Source organism: Manis javanica, chromosome 3, assembly GCF_040802235.1.
Source record: "Manis javanica isolate MJ-LG chromosome 3, MJ_LKY, whole genome shotgun sequence".
NCBI classification, from domain to species: Eukaryota; Metazoa; Chordata; class Mammalia; order Pholidota; family Manidae; genus Manis; species Manis javanica.
The window spans coordinates 163,897,428-163,915,465 of NC_133158.1; the positions used below are offsets into that span (position 1 = coordinate 163,897,428).

Here is an 18,038-nt window from a genome sequence, read left to right on the forward strand (position 1 = left end):
TAATAAATGGAAATTCATCCCATGCTCTTGGCTAGGAAGAATTAATATTGTCAAAATGGCCATCCTGACTAAAGCAATCTACAGATTCAATGCAATCCCTATCAAAATACCAACAGCATTCTTCAACGAACTGGAACAAATAGTTCTAAAATTCATATGGAACCACAAAAGACCCTGAATAGTCAAAGCAATCTTGAGAAGGAAGAATAAAGCAGGTGGGAATCTCACTTCCCAATTTCAAGCTCTACTACAAAGCCACTGTAATCAAGACAATTTGGTACTGGCACAAGAACAGACCCATAGACCAGTAGAAAAGAATAGAGAGTCCAGATATTAATCCAAGCATATAAGGTCAATTAATATAAAATAAAGGAGCCATGGAAATACAATGGGGAGATGACAGCCTCTTCAACAACTGGTGTTGGCAAAACTGGACAGCTACATTCAAGAGAATGAAATTGGATTATTGTCTAACCCCATACACAAAAGTAAACTCGAAATGGATCAAAGACCTGAACGTAAGTCATGAAAACATAAAACTCTTAGAAGAAAACATAGGTAAAACTCTCTTGAATATAAACATGAGCAACTTCTTCACGAACATATCTCCCGGGGCAAGGGAAACAAAAGCAAAAATGAACAAGTGGGACTATATCAAACTAAAAAGCTTCTGTACAGCAAAGAATACCATCAGTAGAACAAAAAGACATCCTACAGTATGGAAGAATATATTCATAAATGACAGATCTGATAAGGGGTTGACATTCAAAATATACAAAGAGCTCATGCACCTCAACAGACAAAAAGCAAATAAGCCAATTAAAAAATGGGCAGAAGAACTGAACAGACAGTTCTCCAAAGAAGAAATGCAGATGGCCAATAGGCACATGAAAAGATGCTCCACATCACAAATCATCAGAGAAATGTAACTTAAAACCACAATGATATATCACCTCATACCAGTTAGGATGGCCAACAACCAAAAGACAGACAGCAACAAATGCTGGAGAAGATGTGGAGAAAGGAGAACCCTCTTACACTGCTGGTGGGAATGTAAATTAGTTCAACCATTGTGGAAAGCAGTATGGAGGTTCCTCAGAATGCTCAAAATAGAAATACGACTTGGCCCAGGAATTCCACTTCTAGGAATTTACACTAAGAATACAGCAGCCCAGTTTGAAAAAGACATATGCATCCCTATGTTTCTCGCAGCGCTATTTACAATAGCCAAGAATTGGAAGCAACCTAATGTCCATCAGTAGATGAATGGATAAAGAAGAGGTGGTACATATACACAATGGAATATTATTCAGCCATAAGAAGAAAACAAATTCTACCATTTGCAACAACATGGATGGAGCTAGAGGGTATTATGCTCAGTGAAATAAGCCAGGTGGAGAAAGACAAGTACCAAATGATTTCACTCATCTGTGGAGTATAAGAACAAAGAAAACCTGAGGGAATAACACCGCAACAGACTCACAGAACCCAAGAATGGACTAACAGTTACCAAAGGGAAAGGGACTGGGGAGGGTGGGGGGGTAAGGGAATTAAGGGGCATTATGATTAGCACACATAATGTGTGGGGGGACACGGGGAAGGAAGTACAGCACAGAGAAGACAAGTAGTGACTCTATAGCGTCTTACTACACTGATGGACAGTGACTGTAATGGGGTATGTGGTGGGGACATGATCATGGGGGGAAATCTAGTAACCACAATGTTCCTGATGTAATTGTATATTAATGACACCAAAAAAAAAAAAAAAAGAAAATGAACAATGAAGCATTAATTGTAAATGTTAATGTTAAAAAAACCTAAGAGTCCTAGGAAGGAAGGAAGTGGTTAAAGAGAATCCCAGAAGTGAATTCACAGAAGTGGAGTTAGAAATAGTTAAGGTAAGACAAGAGAAGGGAGGAAGTGAGCAAAGTAGAACAAAAAGTTTCAACAAAAGGAAATGGGGAAGTAAGAGTGCATGGCTCAACCTAGTTGGAGTGGATAAGTTGTGGTATCTGAGGAACTGAGAAATAAGCATATCAAAAAGAAGGTGGATGTTAGAAGACCTCAGATGTAATACAAAAGAATCTGGATTTGATATATGACTAAGCAAGAAAATGCTATTACTAAATCCTAAATAGGGGAGTTGTATGATCAAAATGGATTTTGAGGATAGTGTAGTAATAACAGAATGAAATCTAAAGAAGATGGAGACTGATGAAGAGACAAAAATAGCATTAAATCAGCTTGGCATGAAATGGTAAGTCTGGAATGAACTGATAATAAAATTTCAGAACAGGAAATCTAGAAGAAGAGAATTTTAAGGAAACTTTCTGTTAACTCACTAATCATTTATCATCCCTGTTAACATAATTTTAGGTAAGACACTGAATACTTCTATTTTATATTATACCCAAAACTCACATTATGATAAGGAATAAAAATAACAAAATAGGAAATGTTGCTTATAAGAAGCATTTTCTTCCTTCTAAACTGTACATTTAAGACCATTTTCTTTTTCATTTCCAGTATCATTTAAGTTCTAAACAGATTAGATACATGGAGAGAAAAGCCAAGTTATAGTCAAATCTTAATCTAAAACAATTTCCTTAGGGATGTTTTTTCCTTGCATATCCTGTGCCCCAAATAGGAAAGACTAAGGGCTTTAAACTTCTACTTTCCCCACTAAATTCAACAGCCATAATCTAGCTTTTGACAGAAGTTCAATGTGCAAATATTCACTGGACTAAGAGATGTGGTTATTCTCTTCATCAAATGAGTCTGTAGGTCTGAAAACCTAGAAACAAAATTGAGTTGTTACTTTCATTCATTGAATAAACATTAAATATATAAAGCACCACTAGGATATAAAGTAATATTCTTATCAATGAAATAAACAGTGAAAATGCATAAACAAGTATAAATAACAAAGTTTTGCATAAAGAAAGTGAACCTCTGAACAATTCTACTATAATGATAAGCTTAACATTGTACTGATAAATATGTAAACGATGCCAACTCCAGTGGTGATATGGCACAGCTCCTTAATTTTGTGTACTAAAGACTCAAGTGGACAATCAATTGTGGAATGAATAATTTTTAGGATACTGGAAGAGGGAATAGGGGCATAAATGAGTTTGACTGCTTCCATTAATTTACATTTACTAAAGGACTTTATTAAATAATTTCATCATTTATGGGTCAGCACCTTCAAAAAGGATTAGAGGTAACTAAAAGTTAACATAAAAGTTTAAGAAGTATTAGGATGTACTTAAATAAATTACTGACAATTGAAAACTTATATGTATCAGTACAATTCCATAGCACTTAAAAAATTTATTCTAAGGTAATGACTATATAGCATCTTATTACGTTGATGGACAGTGACTGCAAAGGGGTGTGTGTGTGGGATTTGATAATATCGGTGAATGTAGTAACCACAATGCTGTTAATGTGAAACTTTTATAACATTGTATATCAACTAAAACCTTAATTTAAAAAAATTTATTCAAAGTAGTTAATCATCCAAGAAATTATTTATTCTGTTTGATACTTTAGTATTTCGTGCTATTAACTATCTTTAATGGGCCCAAGAACCATTTTTAACACTTTCTGATGAAATATAGTGTACATACAGAAAAGCATATAAGCAATTAGGAAATAAATAGATTTAATGAACAGGCGAACAATACCCATACAAACAACAGTCAGGTAAAACAAAACAAAACACCGGGGAACACTGCCAGCATTCTTGAAGAGCTCCGAGGTTATCTCTCTTTTAAATTTTAGGAAAAAGTTCTCTTATTTTTTAAATAGGTCTATTATTTATATACAAATCCCTAAATATTATAAATTAGTTTTGTCTACTTTTGATCTTTATGGAAATGAAATCATACTGGACAAAATCTTTGTGTCATGTTTCTTTTCCATTCAACCTTATATTTTAAGAGACATTCATGTTGTTGCATGCAGCCATACTTCCTTCATTTTTTCATAACTGGCGTTACCACATGATTACATTGTAACTTATCTATACTAATGCTAATGCGTATTAAGAGCTATTTCTACTTTCTCTATTAGCAATGCTGCTGTGACTTCCAATACACATTTTAACTAGTTTCTCTCTGGTTATACACCCAGTAATACAAGTGCTGGCTCGTACCTTGCATGTACTTTCACCTTTAGTAAGTAATGCCAAAATGTTTTCAAAAGTGTCTGTATCCATTACATTACCACAGCAGTGTATGACATCTCCTGCTGTTCTTATTTATCATGACACTTAATTTTTTTTTTTGTAATTTTGGTATGAAGAACCAAAATACATGAAGAACATTATCTTTACTAGGCTCCTCCCTTCACCAAGTTCCCCTTACATACTCCTTCACAGTCACTGTCTATCAGCTTAGTAAGATGCTATAAAATCACTACTTGTCTTCTCTGTGTTGTAGAGCCCACCCCATACCCCCCACACATTATACATGCTAATTGTAATGCCCCCTTCCTTTTTCCCCGCCCTTATCCCTTCCTTCTGACCCATCCTCCCCAGTCCCTTTCCATTTGATAACTCTTAGTCCATTCGTGGATTCTGTGATTCTGCTGCTGTTTTGTTCCTTCAGTTTTTCTTTGTTCTTATACTCCACAGATGAGTGAAATCATTTGGTACTTGTCTTTCTCCACCTGGCTTATTTCACTGAGCATAATACCCTCTAGAGCCATCCATGTTGTTGCAAATGGTAGAATTTGTTTTCGTCTTATGCCTGAATAATATTCCAATGCGTATATGTACCACCTCTTCTTTATCCATTCATCTACTGATGGACACTTAGGTTGCTTCCATTTCTTGGCTACTGTAAATACTGCTGCGATAAACATAGGGGTGCATCTGTCTTTTTCAAAATGGGCTGCTGCATTCTTATGGTAAATTCCTAGAAGTGGAATTCCTGGGTCAAATGGTATTTCTATATTAAGCATTTTGAGGAACCTTCATACTGCTTTCCACAATGGTTGAACTAATTTACATTCCCACCAACAGTGTAGGAAGGATCCCCTTTCCCCACAACCTCGCCAACATTTCTTGTTGTTTGTGTTTTGGATGGTGGCGATCGTTACTGGTGTGAGGTGATATCTCATTGTGGTTTTAATTTGCATTTCTCTGATGACAAGCGATGTGGAACATCTTTTCATGTGTCTGTTTGCCATCTGAATTTCTTCTTTGGAGAACTGTCTATTCAGCACCTCTGCCCATTTTTAACTGGATTATTTGCTTTTTGTTTATTGAGGTGCATGAGCTCTTTACATATTTTGGATATCAACACTTTATTGAATCTGTAATTTATGAATATATTCTCCCATACTGTAGGGTACCTTTTTGTTCTATTGATGGTGTTCTTTGCTGTACAGAAGCTTTTCAGCCTGATATAGTCCCACCTCTTCATTTTTGCTTTTGCTTCCCTTGCCTGGGGAGATATGTTCATGAAGAAGTCGCTCATGTTTATGTCTAAGAGATTTTTGCCTATGTTTTTTTCTAAGAGTTTTATGGTTTCATGACTTACATTCAGGTCTTTGATCCATTTTGAGTTTACTTTTGTATATGGGGTTAGGCAATGGTCCAGTTTCATTCTCCTACATGTAGCTATCCAGTATTGCCAGCACCATCTGTTGAAGAGACTGTCCTTTCCCCATTGTATGTCCAGGGCTCCTTTATCATATAGTAGTTGACCATATATGTTTGGGTTAATGTCTGGAGTCTCTAATCTGTTCCACTGGTCTGTGGCTCTGTTCTTGTGCCAGTACCAAATTGTCTTGATTACTGTGGCTTTGTAGTAGAGCCTGAATTTAGGGAGCAAGATCCCCCTGACTCCATTCCTCCTTCTCAAGATTGCTTTGGCTATTCGGGGTCTTTGGTGGTTCCATATGAATTTTTGAACTATTTGTTCCAGTTCGTTGAAGAATGTTGCTGGTAATTTGATAGGCATTGCATCAAATCTGTATATTGCTTTCTGCAGGATGGCCATTTTCACGATTTTAATTCTTCCTAGCCAAGAAAATGGGATGAGTTTCCATTTGTTAGTGTTCTTTTTAATTTCTCTTAAGACTGTCTTATAGTTTTCAGTGTATAGGTCTTTCACTTCCTTGGTTATGTTTATTCCTAGGTATTTTATTCTTTTTGATGCTATTGTGAATAGAATTGTTTTCCTGATTTCTATGAGTTCATTGTTAGTGTATAGGAAAGCCACAGATTTCTGTGTGTTAATTTTGTATCCTGCAGCTTTGCTGTAGTCTGATATTAGTTCTAGTAGTTGTGAAGTGGAGTCTTTAGGGTTTTTTAAGTACAGTATCATATCATCTGCAAATAGTGACAGTTTAACTTCTTCTTTACCAATCTGGATTCCTTGTATTTCTTTGTTTTGTCTGATTGCCGTGGCTAGGAACGCCAGTACTATGTTGAATAACAGTGGGGAGAGTGGGTATCCCTGTCTTGTTCTTGATCTCAGAGGAAAAGCTTTCAGCTTCTCGCTGTTCAGTATGATGTTAGCTGTGGGTTTATCATATATGGCCTTTATTATGTTGATGTACTTGCCCTCTATACCCATTTTGTTGAGAATTTTTATCATGAATGGATGTTGAATTTTGTCGAAAGTTTTTCAGCATCTATGGAGACGATCATGTGGTTTTTATCCTTTTTGTTGATGTGGTGGATGATGTTGATGGATTTTTGAATGTTGTACCATCCTTGCATTCTGGGATGAATCCCACTTGGTCATGGTATATGATCTTTTTGATGTATTTTTGAATTCAGTTTGTTAATATTTTGTTGAGTATTTTTGCATTTACATTCATCAGGGATATTAGTCTGTAGTTATCTTTTTTGGTGGGGTCTTTTCCTGGTTTTGGTATTAGGGTGATGTTGGCTTCATAGAATGAGTTTGGGAGTATTCCCTCCTCTTCTATTTTTTTGGAAAACTTTAAGGAGAATGGGTATTATGTCTTCTCTGTACGTCTGGTAAAATTCCAAGGTAAATCCATCTGGCCCAGGGGTTTTGTTCTTGGGTAGTTTTTTGATTACTGCTTCAATTTCGTTGCTGGAAATTGGTCTGTTTAGATTTTCTGTTTCTTTCTTGGTCAGTCTTGGAAGGTTATATTTTTCTAGGAAGTTATCCATTTCTCCTAGGTTTTCTAGCTTCTTAGCATATAGGTTTTCATAGTATTCTCTAATAATTGTATTTCTGTGGGGTCCGTCGTGATTTTTCCTTTCTCGTTTCTGATTCTGTTGATGTGTGTTGATTCTCTTTTTCTCTTAATAAGTCTGGCTAGAGGCTTATCTGTTTTGTTTATTTTCTCGAAGAACCAGCTCTTGGTTTAATTGATTTTTCCTATTGTTTTATTCTTCTCAACTTTATTTCTTCTCTGATCTTTAATTATGTCCCTCCAACTGCTGACCTTAGGCTTCATTTGTTCTTTTTCCAATTTCGATAATTATAATATTAGACTATTCATTTGGAATTGTTCTTCCTTCTTTAAATATGCCTGGATTGCTATATACTTTCCTCCTAAGACTGTTTTCGCTGCATCACACAGAAGTTGGGGCTTTGTGATGTTGTCATTTGTTTCCATATATTGCTGGATCTCTACTTCAATTTGTTCGTTGATCCATTGATTATTTAGGAGCATGTTGTTAAGCCTCCATGTGTTTGTGAGCCTTTTTGCTTTCTTTGTACAATTTATTTCTAGTTTTATACCTTTGTGGTCTGAAAAGTTGGTTGGTAGGATTTCAATGTTTTTGAATTTACTGAGGCTCTTTTTGTGGCCTAGTATGTGGTCTATTCTGGAGAATGTTCCATGTGCACTCAAGAAGAATGTGTATCCTGTTGCTTTTGGATGTAGAGTTCTATAGATGTCTATTAGGTCCATGTGTTCTAGTGTGTTGTTCAGTGCCTCTGTGTCCTTACTTATTTTCTGTCTGGTGGATCTACCCTTTGGAGTGAGTGGTGTGTTGAAGTCTCCGAAAATGAATGCATTGCATTCTATTTCCTCCTTTAATTCTGTTAGTATTTGTTCCACATATGTTGGTGCTTCTGTGTTGGGTGCATATATATTTATAAAGGTTATATCCTCTTGTTGGACTGAGCCCTTTATCATTATGTAATGTCCTTCTTTATCTCTTGTTACTTTCTTTGTTTTGAATTCTTTTATCTGATACTAGTACTGCAACCGCTGCTTTTTTCTCCCTGTTTGCATAAATATCTTTTTCTGTCCCTTGACTTTTAATCTGTGCATGTCTTTGGGTTTGAGGTGAGTGTCTTCTAAGCAGCATATAGATGGGTCTTGCTTTGTTATCCAATCTATTCCTCTGTCTTTTGATTGGTGCATTCAGTCCATTTACATTTAGCGTGATTATTGAAAGATATGTACTTATTGCCATTGCAGGCTTTAAGTTTGTCGTTACCAAAGGTTCAAGGTTAGCTTCTTTACTACCTTATTGTCTAACTTAACTCGCTTATTGAGCTATTATAAACACAGTCTGATGAGTCTTTATTTCTCTCCCTTTTTTCCTCCTCCTCCATTCTTCATATGCTCAGTGTTTTGTTCTGTGCTCTTTTTAGGATTGGTCCCATCTAGAGATCTAGAGCAGTCCCTCTAAAATACCCTGTAGCGGTGAATTGTGGGAAGCAAATTCCTTCAACTTTTGCTTGTCTGGGAAATGTTTAATCCCTCTTTCATATTTAAATGATATTTGTGCTGGATACAGTATCCTTAGTTCAAGGCCCTTCGTTTCATTGGATTAAATATATCATGCCATTCTCTTCTGGCCTGTAAGGTTTCTGTTGAGAAGTCTGATGATAGCCTGATGGGTTTTCCTTTGTAAGTGACCTTTTTTCTCTCTCTGGCTGCCTTTAATACTCTGTCTTTGTCCTTGATCTTTGCCATTTTAATTATTATGTGTCTTGGTGTTTCTTGACACTTAATTTTTACCAATTTGGTGAGTATGTAAATGATGTTTGGTCAATTTAATCTGTACTCTCCTGGTTATTAGTGATGTTGAACACCTTCACATATATTTATTGGCTATTTGGATTAGTGAAGTGTCTGTGGAAGTTTTTCCATGCTTATTTTTCTTTAATGCTGTTTATTTTTTTTACTAATTAGTAAGAACTCTGTTATGTTCTGAACAATAGTAACTTGTTTGCTGTGTGCTTTCCTCTTTATGTGACTTTTCGCCTTCTTTACTGTGCAAATTAGTTACCATTAATTTGTTTCACAAATGCAAACAGAAGAGACTAAAGGAAGTTTCAGACTATTTCTTGTATGTACTTTACAAACTACAAACTACGAATAACATCAGGTAATATTAGTAGGGACTTAGTATAGCTCCATCAATGAAGTATTTAAGTACCTAATTTGTGACATGTGCCAAAACAATCACTTGGTCCTAGAAGAGCTGTTTTATTAAGGATTATGGTAAGTTTAGATACAATCATAAGAGGAATAAAAAATGCTTACAGATCAAATGCTAAAATACGGGATGGAAACTACAGTACAATTATGTGTTCTTGTTAATATTTAAAATACACAAAACTGCATTTTAAACTGCTCTTCTCTTGTCCTCTCCAGGCATCCCCTACCCAAGAAATTCCCAAAACTCACTCTTGGGAATTCAAGAGGTGTTACTTATGTGATTCCACTCAATTGTAACTGACCAAAACTCAGACTAGGCATGCAGAAGGGAACTTCAATACGAAACAATTCAAGTAAAAACAGAGTTAAACTCTTCGTTACAATCAAAAGCAAATAAGTGTTCTAGGAAGCTAGAATCATTCTGGGTCATTTCTCTATCTGGACAAAGTTTCAACCAAAATATTTTTGTTCCACAATAGCTTAAAATTCGTATCTGGAGCAACCCATCACTTTAGGCCACCAAATGATGCGATTCATGTTACATTTAATTCAGTCTATTAAATGATAAAAGCCTATAACACTAAATTGTATGGGCATACTATTACAACAATAAAAACAGTCAAACAAGAAAACAGGAATATCTACAAATTGGTTTCTTGGATTTGTTCTTGAATCTTATCAGGAAGGTAGATAGCCATCTGTATTGGTGTGACTGGGATATGACACTGCCCAAGAAACCATATTACGAGGACACTTCCCACCAATAATTTAGCTTTAAAAAATTGTGTTTATTATTCAAGTTTTGAAAACATGAAATAGCCAGAAGTTTTGATGGGGAGTTTAGCTTATGTCACTATGTTCAGTGACTATTTTGTGGCTGTCCTGATAAACTATTAACTATATAGTTTAAGAGGTAAAAATAAAAAGCAATCTTAATTTGAGTTTAAAAAAAAGTTTCCTCCAACAGTGAAGACAAGAAGACTGAGTAATAGCCTATGACCCAGTGACTCCACTTCCATTGATACACCTTAAAGAAACATGTGCACATGGAAGCAACCTAAGTGTCCATCAATACATAAATGGATAAAAAAAGATGTGCTACATATACACAATGGAATATTATTCAGCTATAAAAAGAAAAGAAATCCTGCCACTTACAACATGGATGGATCTAGAAGGTATTATGATCAGTGAAATAAGCCATGTGGTGAAAGACAAATACCATATGATTTCACTTATTTGTGGAATATAAAAACAAAGCAAAACAGAAGGAACAAAGCAGCACTAGAATCATAGACACTGAGACTAGTAGTTACCAACAAGGTGGGTAAAGGGAAGGGGGATAAAAGGGCACAATAATTGACAGTCACAATGTAAGTTGATCACAGGGACTGTTGAACCACTGTGATGTACATTTGAAGCCAAGATAAGATTGTGTATTAACAATACTTCAATAAAAAAAAATCTGCAAAAAAAAAATGTGCAGAACAGACATATGCAAAGATGTTAACTGTGCAATTAAGAGCAAAAAATTGAAAACACAAGTCCATTACTAGGAATATATGTAAAGAAACTACTATAATGATGATGAAAAATTTTATAGCAGTTGAAAATGTTTAAGTATTTATCAACATGGATCAAATTTTAAAATGAAACTAAAAAAATTGCAGAAATATACATATATAGTATACTTTCCAATGCATTTCTAAAACCCTGTATAAAACAACTCAATACATTTTAAAATGCAGAAACACTGGCTGTTATGACCACAACTGTCTTAGAGGGGATGGCCTGCTCCCTACAGCTTGACTGCAGTGCAACCTATTAGTTAAGAGCAAAGACAAGAGCTAGACCAGCTAATTCCTATAACCTACCAGGTGACCTTATAACTACTCTGTGCCTTAGTTCTCACCTGTAAAAGAGGGATAATCTTTTCACCTACTTTAAGGGCTCACGGTAAGAGCTAAATGAGTTTATGTACCAAGTGTTTGTTATAAACTTTCCTTTTTACATACCTTTAATGGTCCTTTTTTAAAAATTTTAAGTGGGCCTTTCCAATGCAGTTTGCTGTGTCTCCTTACAAAATTCAAATTCTCTTTAGTTCTCCCCAATTAATTTGCCTTACTGACATCACCTTTTATCCATTACACTTTTTATTCACTCCTTCCATTATGTCTTCTATCTCCTCATGTAAGCAGTAAGATTGTTGTTTTAAGTCATGATAGTAATGGTTCCTAAAACACCCAGGAATAAGCTACCTGCAAAAGAATCACTGGGGATTTGACTAACACCCTTCACTAAAATTCCTAGGTCTGGGGATTGGCCCAGAAATATGCCTTCTTACTATGGACCCTCACAAGTGGTTCTGAGGCTGAAAAACACTGCTCTGGTGAAGGGATCCTCAGAAAAATGGAAGGGGGATTTTTCTTTTTTTGGTATCAATCTACAATTATATGAGGAACATTATGTTTAGTAGGCTCCCCCCTTCACCAAGTCCCCCTCACTAACCCCATTTCAGTCACTGTTCATCAGCATAGTAAGATGCTGTAGAATCACTACTTGTCTTCTCTGTGTTGCACAGCCCTCCCTGTGCCCCCCCCCACATTATACATGCTAATCGTAATGCCCCCTTTCTTTTTCCCCTCCCTAATGCCTCCCTTATCACCCATCCTCCCCAGACCCTTCTCCTTTGGTAACTGTTAGTCCATTCTCAGGTTCTGTGATTCTGCTGCTGTTTTGTTCCTTCAGTTTTTGCTTTGTTCTTATACTCCACATATGAGTGAAATCATTTGGTACTGGTCTATCTCCTCCTGGCTTATTTCACTGAGCATAATACCCTCTAGCTCCATCCATGTTGTAAACGGTAGGATCTGTTTTCTTCTTATGGCTGAATAATATTCCATTGTGTATATGGACCACATCTTCTTTATCCATTCATCTACTGATGGACACTTAGGTTGCTTTCATTTCGTGGCTGTTGTAAAAAGTGCTGCGATAAACATAGGGGTGCATATGTCTTTTTCAAACTGAGCTGCTGTATTCTTAGGGTAAATTCCTAGAAGTGGAATTCCTGGGTCAAATGGTATTTCTGTTTTGAACTTTTTGAGGAACCTCCATGTTGCTTTCCACAATGGTTCAACTAATTTACATTCCCACCAGCAGTGTAGGAGGGTTCCTGGAAGGGGGATTTTTAAAAACAACAAAAAATCCTTATCCTATGTAAGAATCCCTTAAATAACAAGATACTTTCTGCCTCCATCAGTGACTCATGAGCTGGGGTAGAAAAAAGGCTACTGTTTTACTATCAAATAGTATTATAATTTAATAAAAAAATTGTTGTTCTAATATAGTCTATTTAAATTTCCTTTTCTCTCTGTTGATTTGTTTGTTACCTTTCAAAACTCATCTTACAATCCAAAGAGGATTTTCAGAGATTTAAGGACACTTGGCAAACTTAAGAGTTCCAAACAAAAGACAAACCAATATTAAAAGACTGGGAATGCAGATTAGACTTAGGTAAGCTAACAAATAAACATTTTATTTGTCCTTAGGATTAGAAGTTTTACAGGCTCTGAAAAACTATTAGCTCATGTGTTTTTAAGATTTCTTCAATAGTACTCAGTATCCAATTCTAATCTCTATGAACCTGAAATAAAAATAGCAAGCATACTTCCTTTCCAGGATTATCTCATCTGACCCTAAATATCTGTTTGTAGTTTGACTTTTCAAACCTCAATTAGAAAAGCTACTTCCTTGCTTAAAATGTGTATGGTGGATGGGTGGGGAGTGGGAGGGGGATACAGGAGCACAAAAATTCTCCATCATAATATAAACTGGTCATGGGGAGGAAAGGGCAGCATGGAGAATATAGCCAATGATTCTGTAACATCTTCTTATGTTGACAGATAGTAACTACACTACTGGGGATGAGGATTTAATAATATGGGTAACTGTTGAACCACTGTGTTGTAAATTTAAAACTACTATAAGATTATAAATTAATGATAGTTCAATTTTAAAAAATGTGTATGGTTAAAGTTGAATGAAAGGTGGAATACTTACTGAATCCTTCTTACGAGATCGTTCCTTCTTCATTTTTCCTCCTGCTGCTCTGATGCTGACTCTGTTCTCTCCTCCCAGGTAACCCCGGCAATTAGCTGACCCACAGAAACATTTCTGAGCTTCTTTTCTGTTCAAGGGGCATAGGAAAGACATCAGACTATGACCACATAAAAATACTGACAATAATTACATACAAGAGAGAAGTCAATGCAGCCTAAAGGAAAAAACACTTTATTATGTTAAGAGACCCTAACAAATCTGACACTATCTGATGGAAATGCCTGAAAATTGTTCTTAAAAAATATTCATTCTTTTTCTAATCTTATTACCTAGATAAAACTAGTCAAGAAGTTAATGAGTAATTTTTCAATTTTATGGCAGTACCTACTAATGGATGAAAATAAGAGATCATATACATAGTTGGGCAAAGAAAATTGCTTAAGTAGTTGATTATCATTTATAATTGAATATTTAACTGATATATAGAGCAAAATGTATTCTTATAAACAGATATACACAGATATAAAATGCATTATTAATATATGACACTAAAAAATACATGACTCTTAAAAGTTATCACATAAGGATGAGACACTAAGAGTCAACATAGTAATAAATAAATATAAGCATGGAGGTCAAGGAAAAGTGGTGGAAAGAAGATAGGCCTGAGTCCACAATCCACTTCTGCCATTATTTACTCTGTGACCACAGCCATTTGAAGAAAAAATGAAGGATTAGTTCAAAAGTAAACTGATAGATTTAGTATATGACAGCAGTAATCAGAGGCACAAAAATAAATCATTCAATAAACAGAGCAGGAAATGACAAATGGATTTCTAATTTCCCTTCCTTCAAAGGGGACAATATAAACATAGAAAAAACATGGACCTCTAGTCGGCACTCGCCCCAAATACTTGACCACTGCTTAGATCCACACTAACACAAGGTATCACCAGATACCATTACTACTTCATTTATTAGCTAAAATAACTCCTTGACCTGATACTCCCTAGGTACAATGCACTTGGCAACAGCAGGATAAATGCTTGATTTTTTTTCCTTCTTAAATTTTTAAATAATTCTTCAAAATCATGAATTGGTTCCCTTCAATGACAAATGCAGTTTTATTTAAAAAATATTATTAAAAGTGATGAATTTCACATAATGTATTTCAAACCACTGCAGTTATTATCTTTATTGATGCTTAAGTGTTTGTTAATAAAAACTCAAACACTTTATTAAACAGGAGCCTATTCAAAGTACCTCAGTCCCTTTGAGATGACCTTCCCTAATCTTTTATAACTGGTTTCCTGATATGACAAGATAATTCAGGATTACCTTCAATTCCTGTTTCCAACCTGAAATTAGACATTCCTCCAAGGAACCCTGCTCTTTTTAGTGGAGTCTTATGAAACCACAATACAGATGCTATAGCTATTCACTGCTATTCCACCAGCTACTGTTTTTGACAGACACACTTAGGTAACATTATTTTTCAGAATACAAGGTGGCATAGATGAGACAAAAGATTAGTCATGAATTGATAATTAACAGATAAATGATGGATACACAGAGATTTATTATACTATTCTCTATACATATGCACACACACACAGCTGACACTTCTATAATAAAGTTTTTTAAATGTTAGAAGCAAAATCATATAAATAAGACAGCATGAAGTTCAGAGGAAAACTATATAGTTCCTAAACAATATCCCTCAGTGGCCAGATGTGTCATATACACGAAAAACAAAAAACCAAAACAGTACTCTATAGATGTAAGAGTTAACAGTACATGTAACTTTTTAGCAACTCACGTTAAAGTTCTATACCTCTATATCTGAATAGTCTATTACCCCATCAGAAGCTGCAAAGCTGAATAGAAACAATACTCACCCATATCTTTGGAACTGATAGTCAAATGTTAACTCTGAGCCTGATGGAACCAGTTTGGTGGTAAAAAACCCAACCCTCAGTTGTCCATTCACAGTCCACTGAGATGTTTTTAAAAGAAAAGAAATTAGTAACCAATTAATCTACATATATTTTTTAAAAGATCATCTGCCTTAATCACCCATGCGCCTTTTAGATAATTCTTTTCCAAATAACAAATGGAGAACTTTTTTCTTTAAATAAACTAACAAATTTAAGTATTACTCTTATTTAATGAACTACCTGACTGAATATCACCACCTATAATTTCTAATATAAGTAACTATTATTTTAACTTTTCTTACTGCATATTTCCACACAGTAAACATTCACTTATACTAAAAATGGGCAAATAGGGAGTGTTTCGTGTCAATTACAAAAGGCAAATCTATATTACCTTATGTTAAAAGTAACAACCTTCTAATATAAGATGGTGTGTGGGACCAGGGAAGCCATCATCTCAAAAGTTTAATTTCATGAAGCAATGGTCACAAGGCTAAGTGTAGTGAAAGGAAAGGAAGTATCAGAACAGATGCATAAAACTCAAGAACTAACCGGGGGTAAACATACAGGGGTCAGACTTTGTTCCAGAAACATATTAAGATACAATTCGGGAAGATGGCGGCCTGAGTAGAGAAGCAGAAATCTCCTCCCAAAACCATATATATTTTCAGAAAGACAACACAAACAACTATTCCTAAAAGAGAGACCAGAAGACACAGGACAACAGCCAGACTACATCCACACTTGTGAGAACCCAGCGCCTCGCAAAGGGGGTAAGATACAAGCTGCGGCCCAGCAGGACTGGAGCACCCCTCTGCCCAGCTCCCAGCGGGAGGAGAGTTGTTGGAGTAGGGAAGAAGAGGGAGCGCAGGACTGCTAAACAGCCAGCCCTAGCCATTCTCACCAGAGCACAGACACAGTGTGTGGTGTGCTGGATACTAGGGAAACAGGAGAGTAAGACCTGTGAGCGGGTCCCCACAGCCAGTGCCCCTGGGACAAAGAAGAGAGTGCTTTTTGAAAGTCTTAAAGGGACAGGGACCCCACAGCTGGACGGAAGCGTCCTGCGGATACGTAGCCCAGCAGCTGCAAATCCCAGGGAACTCTGGGCGCCCTAAACCCCTGGGCAGCAGCGCAGCTCAGAGGCCCCTCACAGCCATTAAGAGCCTCCCGCCTGTTACCAGTCCGACATGGCTCCGCCATATTGGAGCAGCGGACTGAGGCTGGGCACGCCCACAGCAACCACGGAGCTAAACACCACAGCAGCCAGGCAAGAATCAGACACCCCATCTGCGTGCAGCTGCCCAGCACAAGCTGCTAGAGGTCGCTGTTCTCCCAGGAGATGAAGGCCACAAACCAGCAAGAAGAGACATTCTCACAGCCGACACACGCGCCAGCTCCCCACAACTACCTCTATCTCCATGAAAAGGGAGAAGAATTTGATACAGACCAAAATCACAGAGTCAATCCCTGAGGAGATAGACATAACCAATCTTCCTGAAAAAGAATTCAAAATAAAGGTCATAACCATGCTGACGGTGCTAGAGAGAAATATCCAAGAGCTAAGAGATGACATCCGGAGGGAGATTACAGAAATGAAACAATCTCTGGAAGGATTTATAAGCAGAATGGATAAGATCCAAGAGGCCATTGATGGAATAAAAACCAGAGAACAGGAATGCATAGAAGCTGACGCAGAGACAGGCAAAAGGATCACAAGGAATTAAACAATATTAAGAACACTATGTGACCAATCCAAAAGGAATAATATCTGCATTATAGGGGTACCAGAAGAAGAAGAAGAGAGAAAAGGAACAGAAAGTGTCTTTGGAGAAATAATTACTGAAAACTTCCCCAAACTGGGGGAGGAAATAATCGCTCAGACCACGGAAGTACACAGAACTCCCAATAGATGGGACCCAAGGAGGACAACATCAAGACACATAATAATTAAAATGGCAAAGATCAAGGACAAGGACAGAGTTTTAAAGGCAGCTAGAGAGAAGAAAAAGGTCACCTACAAAGGAAAACCCATCAGGCTATCATCAGACTTCTCAATAGAAACCTTACAGGCCAGAAGAGAATGGCATGATATATTTAATGCAATGAAACAGAAGAGCCTTGAAACAAGAATACTGTATCCAGCACTATTATCATTTAAATATGAAGGAGGGATAAACAATTCCCAGAGAAGCAAAAGTTGAGGGAATTTACCTCCCACAAACCACCTCTACAGGGTATTTTAGAGGGACTGTTCTAGATGGGAGCACTCCTAAGATTAAATAGATGTCATCAGAGGAAATAAAATCACAGCAAAGAAAGCAGACCAAACAAATACTAACTAAAGGCAAAAAATAAAATCAACTGCCCACAAAAGCAGTTAAAGGAAACACAAAAGAGCATAGAATAAAACAACCAACATATAAAGAATGGAGGAGGAGAAATAAGAAGGGAGAGACGTAAAGATCAGCTCAATAAGCAAGTTAAGTTAGACAGTAAGATACTAAAAAAGCTAACCTTGAATCTCTGGTAACCACGAATTTAAAGCCTGCAATAGCAGTAAGTACATATCTTTCAAGAGTCACTCTAAATGTAAATGGACTGAATGCACCAATCAAAAGACACAGAGTAACAGAATGGATAAAAAAG

General features: G+C 36.4%; 1 protein-coding gene across 5 annotated transcripts in view; it reads right to left on the reverse strand.

Annotated features, from left to right (window-relative positions):
• Positions 1-18,038, reverse strand: part of SETD2 (SET domain containing 2, histone lysine methyltransferase) — a 158,538-nt gene that overhangs the window by 82,248 nt on the left and 58,252 nt on the right. For all 5 annotated transcript variants that reach the window (XR_012129494.1, XR_012129495.1, XM_036991512.2 and 2 more), the window contains 2 exons: positions 15,354-15,451; positions 13,456-13,582 (listed from right to left, as the gene is read on the reverse strand). Coding sequence is in view for 3 of the 5 variants with exons in the window: in XM_036991512.2 (XP_036847407.2) it covers positions 13,456-13,582; positions 15,354-15,451 (225 nt within the window). In the remaining 2 variants the exon portion in view is untranslated. The remainder of the gene's footprint in view (positions 1-13,455; positions 13,583-15,353; positions 15,452-18,038) is intronic.